We start from the raw sequence: 7,252 nt of genomic DNA, 5'->3' as shown, positions 1-7,252 counted from the left end.
CTCCATGCCGCGCATGCACCCCATGCAGGGACTGTTCTAGGCACGGGAAACATGCGCCACTTTACAGGCATACTATAGACACCCCCCAGGTACAATATTTAAAGGGATATTACACTTTTATTGTTTGACTTTAAGCATTATTAAAATCACTGCTCCTGAAAAAACGGCCGTTTTTAAAACTTTTTTTTGCATTGATCCATGTCCCCTGGGGCAGGACCCAGGTCCCCAAACACTTTTTATGACAATAACTTGCATATAAGCCTTTAAAATTAGCACTTTTGATTTTGAACGTTCGAGTCCCATAGACTTTAACGGTGTTCTAAAGTTTGCACAAAGTTTCGGTCCATTCGAGGTTCTGGTGCAAACCAAACCGGGGGATGTTCGGCTCATCCATAATAGTCATAGTACTGAGTGTATATAATAGTCATAGTACTGAGTGTATATAATAATCATAGTACTGAGTGTATATAATAATCATAGTACTGAATGTATATAATAGTCATAGTACTGAGTGTATATAATAGTCATAGTAATGAGTGTATATAATAATCATAGTGCTGAGTGTATATAATAGTCATAGTAATGAGTGTATATAATAGTCAATAAGAGACATAAAGCTGCCAGTTCTGAAGTGGTTAATTATTTCAGTATAATGGAAATGAGTCAGAGATTGTATTACACGGGTTGCTCCGTGCTTTAGATGTCGGCATTGAAATGAAATCCATCACATTTATGCAAAGTCAATCATGAGACGGATCTCTGAAGGTTTTTTCCATAATTCCAACTCTAAATATATCATTCTGTCTGCTATCACTGGACGTGTCCCGTCATCTCTGTCCGGAGATCACACCAAATCTCAACATGATGTACCTGGATTTATCTAGTTTAGTCTTTTCAGTCTTGGGACTCGGCTTGGCAATCCCTTCTAACACTTGTATTGTGATGGGTAACCTGGACATCATCAGAAAGAAAGGGAAGTTGAGTCCCACCGATGTGATCTTTCTGGTTAAGGGAATTGTGAATATTCTCCTCCAGTGTGTGCTGAGCCTACAGGAAATGATCTATGTCTTCTTTACGGCCTTATTTTATGTTGAAGAAGTACGTGGTTTTAACACATCAAGTTACCTCCTAATATATTACAGCTTCTGGTTGACCTTCTGGCTCTCCGCTCATTACTGTACCAGCATCACCAATCTCAGCTATGGCTTCTTCATCTGGTTAAAGAGAATTGTGTCAAATTTCCTGAGTCAACTTCTTTTCCTGACAACACTTGGAACATTTATTTTGAGTGTCCCTTGCTTCTGGGTTGTCCATTCAGAAAATATTCAGTCTTCTGAGAACAGCACAGGAGCCTCGCTTCCCAGGTTCCGCTTTAGTCTTTCCTATTTTGTTCCTGTGACCTTCCTAGGCTGCATTCTGCACTCCTGCCTTAGTCTTCTGTGCCTGGTCCTTTCTTTCTCCTTTCTGCTCAGACACGTCTGGAGGGTGAAGAATAAAGACTCTGGATCAACACGTCCAAATCTTCAGGTTCATGTCACTGCACTGAGGACAATCTTCTTCTTACTTCTCATCTTCATATTCTTCTGCATGCCTCATGTGAGGCCTTTTCTTCAAAATTACTCATTCATAATAGTCTTTTGGGATTTACAATTATTATCTCCATCGGTGGAGGCTGCCATCATCTTCCAGGCCAGCAACAAGCTGAGAAGGATCATTCTGAGAAGATTCTGGACCAGAAGATGGAGGAACGTAGAGACTTAAACGCTTGCCGACCAGTGCACGATGATGTACGTCGGCACAATGGCATGGCTGCGCAAATGGGTGTACCTTTACGTCCCCTTTAAGATGCGGCTTAGTGGGTGCGCGTGCGCCACGTACTCCGTGAGCTTGCTCCGCGGGTCCCGCCGGGGGCCCGCGATTGTGACATGGACCTACAGAACGGGGAGATGTAAACAAGGCATTTCCCTATTCTACCTGTCAACGGGAGTAGTGATCTCTGTCATGTTGTAGTGAGCCCATCCCCCCCACAGTTAGAATCACTCCCTAGGACACACTTAACCCCTTTATCTTCCCCTAGTGTTTAACCCCTTCCCTGTGTCATTTACACAGTAATTAGTGCATTTTTATAGCACTGATCGCTGTATAAATGACAGTGGTCCCAAAATAGTGTCAAAGGTGTCCAATGTGTCCACCGCAATGTCACAGTCAGGATGAAAATCGCAAATCGCCGCTACTACTAGTAAAAAAAAAAAGAATAATAAAAATGCCATAAATCTATCCTCTATTTTGTTTATGCTATAACTTTTGCACAAACAAATCAATATACGTAGGGATGAGCTTCGAGTTCGAGTCGAACTCATGTTCGACTCGAACATTGGCTGTTTGCAAGTTCGCCGAACAGCGAACAATTTGGGGTGTTCGCGGCAAATTCAAATGCCGCGGAACACCCTTTAAAAGTCTATGGGAGAAATCAAAAGTGCTAATTTTAAAGGCTTATATGCAAGTTATTGTCATAAAAAGGGTTTGGGGACCCGGGTCCTGCCCCAGGGGACATGGATCAATGCAAAAAAAGTTTTAAAAACAGCCGTTTTTTCAGGAGCAATGATTTTAATAATGCTTAAAGTCAAAAAATAAAAGTGTAATATCCCTTTAAATTTCGTACCTGGGGAGTGTCTATAGTATGCCTGTAAAGGGGCGCATGTTTCCCGTGTTTAGAACAGTCTGACAGCAAAATGACATTTCGAAGGAAAATGTCATTTAAAACTACCCGCGGCTATTGCATTGCCGACAATACACATAAAAGTTAATTGATAAAAACGGCATGGGAATTCCCCACAGGGGAACCCCGAACCAAAATAAAAAAAAAAAAAAATGGCGTGGGAGTCCCCCTAAATTCCATACCAGGTCCTTCAGGTCTGGTATGGATATTAAGGGGAACCCCGGCCAAAATTAAAAAAAAAATGACATGGGGTTCCCCCTAAATTCCATACCAGACCCTTCAGGTCTGTTATGGATTTTAAGGGGAACCCCGCGCCAAAAAAAAAAAAAACGGCGTGGGGTCCCCCCAAAAATCCATACCAGACCCTTATCTGAGCACGCAACCTGGCAGGCCGCAGGAAAAGAGGGGGGGACGGGAGTGCGGCCTCCCCTCCTGAACCGTACCAGGCCACATGCCCTCAACATTGGGAGGGTGCTTTGGGGTAGCCCCCCAAAACACCTTGTCCCCATGTTGCTGAGGACAAGGGCCTCATCCCCACAACCCTGGCCGGTGGTTGTGGGGTCTGCGGATGGGGGGCTTATCGGAATCTGGAAGCCCCCTTTAACAAGGGGACCCCCAGATCCCGGCCCCCCCCTGTGTGAAATGGTAAGGGGGTACTTACCCCTACCATTTCACTAAAAAACTGTCAAAAATGTTAAAAATGACAAGAGACAGTTTTTGACAATTCCTTTATTTAAATGCTTCTTCTTTCTTCTATCTTCCTTCATCTTCTTCTGGTTCTTCTGGTTCTTCCTCCGGCGTTCTCGTCCAGCATCTCCTCCGCGGCGTCTTCTATCTTCTCCTCTTCGGGCCGCTCCGCACCTATGGCATGAGGGGGAGGCTCCCGCTCTTCTCTTCATCTTCTTCCTTCTTCTCTTCATCTTCTTCTTTTCTTCTCTTCTTCTCTTCTTCATTTTCTTCTCCGGGCCGCTCCGCACCCATGCTGGCATGGTGGGAGGCTCCCGCTGTGTGACGGCATCTCCTCGTCTGACGGTTCTTAAATAACGGGGGCGGGGCCACCTGGTGACCCGCCCCCCTCTGACGCACGGGACATGACGGGACTTCCCTGTGGCATTCCCGTGACGTCACAGGGAAGTCCCGTCAAGTCACCATGCGTCAGAGGGGGCGGGGTCACCGTGTGGCCCGCCCCCCGTTATTTAAGAACCGTCAGACAAGGAGACGCCGTCACACAGCGGGAGCCTCCCTCCATGCCAGCATGGGTGCGGCGCGGCCCGGAGAAGAAGAGAAGAAGGAAGAAGAGAAGAAAACGAAGAGAAGAGCGGGAGCCTCCCCCCCATGCCATGGGTGCGGAGCGGCCCGAGGAGAAGAAGATAGAAGACGCCACGAAGGAGATGCTGGATGAGAACGCCGGAGGAAGAACCAGAAGAGCCAGAAGAACCAGAAGAAGAAGATGAAGGAAGATAGAAGATAGAACAAAGAAGAAGCATTTAAATAAAGGAATTGTCAAAAACTGTCTCTTGTAATTTTTAACATTTTTGACAGTTTTTTCATGAAATGGTAGGGGTACTTTTCTACCCCCTTACCATCTCACACAGGGGGGGGCCGGGATCTGGGGGTCCCCTTGTTAAAGGGGGCTTCCAGATTCCGATAAGCCCCCCGCCCGCAGACCCCCACAACCACCGGCCAGGGTTGTGGGGATGAGGCCCTTGTCCTCATCAACATGGGGACAAGGTGTTTTGGGGGGCTACCCCAAAGCACCCTCCCAATGTTGAGGGCATGTGGCCTGATACGATTCAGGAGGGGGGCGCACTCTCGTCCCCCCTCTTTTCCTGCGGCCTGCCAGGTTGCGTGCTCGGATAAGGCTCTGGTATGGATTTTTGGGGGGACCCCACGCCGTTTTTTTTTTTTTTGCGCGGTGTTCCCCTTAAAATCCATCTGGGGGTCCCCTTGTTAAAGGGGGCTTCCAGATTCCGATAAGCCCCCCGCCCGCAGACCCCCACAACCACCAGCCAGGGTTGTGGGGATGAGGCCCTTGTCCTCATCAACATGGGGACAAGGTGTTTTGGGGGGCTACCCCAAAGCACCCTCCCAATGTTGAGGGCATGTGGCCTGGTACGATTCAGGAGGGGGGGCGCACTCTCGTCCCCCCCTCTTTTCCTGCGGCCTGCCAGGTTGCGTGCTTGGATGAGGGTCTGGTATGGAATTTAGGGGGAACCCCACGTCATTTTTTTTTAAATTTTGGTTCGGGGTTCCCCTGTGGGGAATTCCCATGCCGTTTTTATCAATGAACTTCTATGTGTATTGTCGGCAATGCAATAGCCGCGAGTAGTTTTAAATGGGTTTTTTCCTTCGAAATGTCATTTTGCTGTCAGACTGTTCTAAACACGGGAAACATGCACCCCTTTACAGGCATACTATAGACACCCCCCAGGTACGAAATTTAAAGGGATATTACACTTTTATTGTTTGACTTTAAGCATTATTAAAATCACTGCTCCTGAAAAAACATCCGTTTTTAAAACTTTTTTTTGCATTGATCCATGTCCCCTGGGGCAGGACCCAGGTCCCCAAACACTTTTTATGACAATAACTTGCATATAAGCTTTTAAAATTAGCACTTTTGATTATTCATGTTCGTGTTCCATAGACTTTAACGGTGTTCGCGTGTTCGAACAAACTTTTTTCCTGTTCGCATGTTCTGGTGCGAACCGAACAGGGGGGTGTTTGGCTCATCCCTAAATATACGCTTATTTTGATTTTTTTTTACCAAACATATGTAGAAGAATACATATCGGCCTTAACTGAAAAAGAAATTTGGTTTTTTATATATTTTTGGGGGATATTTGTTATAGCAAAAAGTAAAAAATATTGTTTTTTTCTTCAAAATTGACGCTTTTTTTTGTTTGTAGCGCAAAAAATTAAAACCGCAGAGGCGATCAAAAACCACCAAAAGAAAGCTCTATTTGTGGGAAAAAAAGGAAGCAAATTTTGTTTGGGAGCCAGGTCACACGACCGCGCAATTGTCAGTTAAAGCGACGCAGTGCTGAACCGCAAAAAGTGCTCTGGTCAGGAAGGTGGTAAACTCTTCCGGGGCTGAAGTGGTTAACTTGTAGCGGATGCTTAACTTGAATGTCTAAATATATATTACAACATTTTAGTTTTATAGAGTGATCAACATAAAATGTTTCTTAAAGGGTTAGTTCAAGTTTACAAAAAACAGCCGGTGCAGCTAAGGAACCTCTGTAGATAAAAACAAACTGTGCAGCTCTGATTAAAGTTGACAACGCCCTTGCTATAGGTGTAGACCATTTTTTGTAACTCCTGAAGCCCGACTGGAATACTCCAAGGAGATCCAGGTTATCGGTTTCCACGTGGTGCTGGCTGCTGGGAGGGTATTTAGGTCCTCCTCTACTGGTGTCCCTCGCCCCAGTGTTTTGCTCTGCTGCCAGAGACTGTGGGGTTGATTTACTAAAACTGGAGTACACAAAATCTGGTGCAGCTGTGTGTGGTAGCCAATCGGCTTCTAACTTCAGCCTGTTCAGTTAAGCTTTGACCATAAAACCTGGAAGCTGATTGGTTTCTATGCAGAGCTGCACCAGATTTTGCACTCTCCAGTTTTAGTAAATCAACCCCGTGTGTCATTTATTCTGACCTTACCCTGATCTTGCTCCTACTCTGCATCCTGTGCCCTATTGCCTCATATCTGCTCCTCTTGTTCCTGATCCCAGTTCTGGTCCCCACTTCCCATCTGTTCCCTATATCTCCAGTTTACCAGGTCGATCTGTGTTTCCCATTGTGTAGTATATATTGTATCTAGTCAGTTTGCTAGTTAGGCTTTCTGTTCCTTTCTTTGATTGCTAGTTAGATACTTTGTCATTGGGGATCACTTATATCTTTATGTTTGCTGTGTTTTATATTTGCTGTTATTTGGATGGGTAATGTTTCACTGTAAATAAATCTCACTTAAAGCCTTCACAGTCTGGTCTCAGTCTCCTGAGTTTAGCAATGCAGATCTGGTCATCACTTCTTCTGATTCCTGACCTTCACTTTTGATCCAGAGAAGATCAGAAAACCCTTATAACGCATGGTCCGATTTTCTCCAACTGGGACACACAGATGATCGCTGGGTCAACATTTTATAGTGTTATTACTTATAAATCAGTGGACTCCAAACGACTCCTTTATGTGGTCCTTGGGGCACTATGCCTCCAACTGACACCAATGATGGAGCACCATTCCCTCTACTGACATCATCAATAGGGCACTATTCTTCTCATTGATATCAACAATGGGGTACTATTCCTCCCATTACAATTCATGATGGTGGGTCTGATGCCGGGGCATTTTCTACTCCCACTGACCACAGTCCAGTCCCCCTGAAGCTTGAAGGACAGTTAATTGGTTTTTGCTTAGAAATTTTGAAGACCCCTGTAATACAGTAAACAGTTATATTCTGTGAACGTTAAAACACACCCAGTTTTTTTTTTTAAGGCAATTAACTGAGATGGCTAAAACTAGATTCTAAGTGCCTCC

At 45.2% G+C, this 7,252-nt stretch overlaps 1 protein-coding gene across 1 annotated transcript; it reads left to right on the top strand.

Moving 5' to 3' along the window:
* Positions 1 to 861: 861 nt before the first annotated feature.
* LOC141147410 (taste receptor type 2 member 40-like) lies at positions 862 to 1,761 on the top strand. The gene has a single exon (XM_073634644.1). It carries the CDS (start codon positions 862 to 864, stop codon positions 1,759 to 1,761), a length of 900 nt encoding a protein of 299 aa, XP_073490745.1.
* The last annotated feature ends 5,491 nt before the right edge of the window (positions 1,762 to 7,252 follow it).

Source organism: Aquarana catesbeiana, linkage group LG06 (genome assembly GCF_042186555.1).
Source record: "Aquarana catesbeiana isolate 2022-GZ linkage group LG06, ASM4218655v1, whole genome shotgun sequence".
In the NCBI taxonomy this organism is placed as follows: domain Eukaryota; kingdom Metazoa; phylum Chordata; class Amphibia; order Anura; family Ranidae; genus Aquarana; species Aquarana catesbeiana.
Note: the sequence above shows the minus strand (reverse complement) of the source record. Positions and strands in the feature narration are given on the sequence as shown.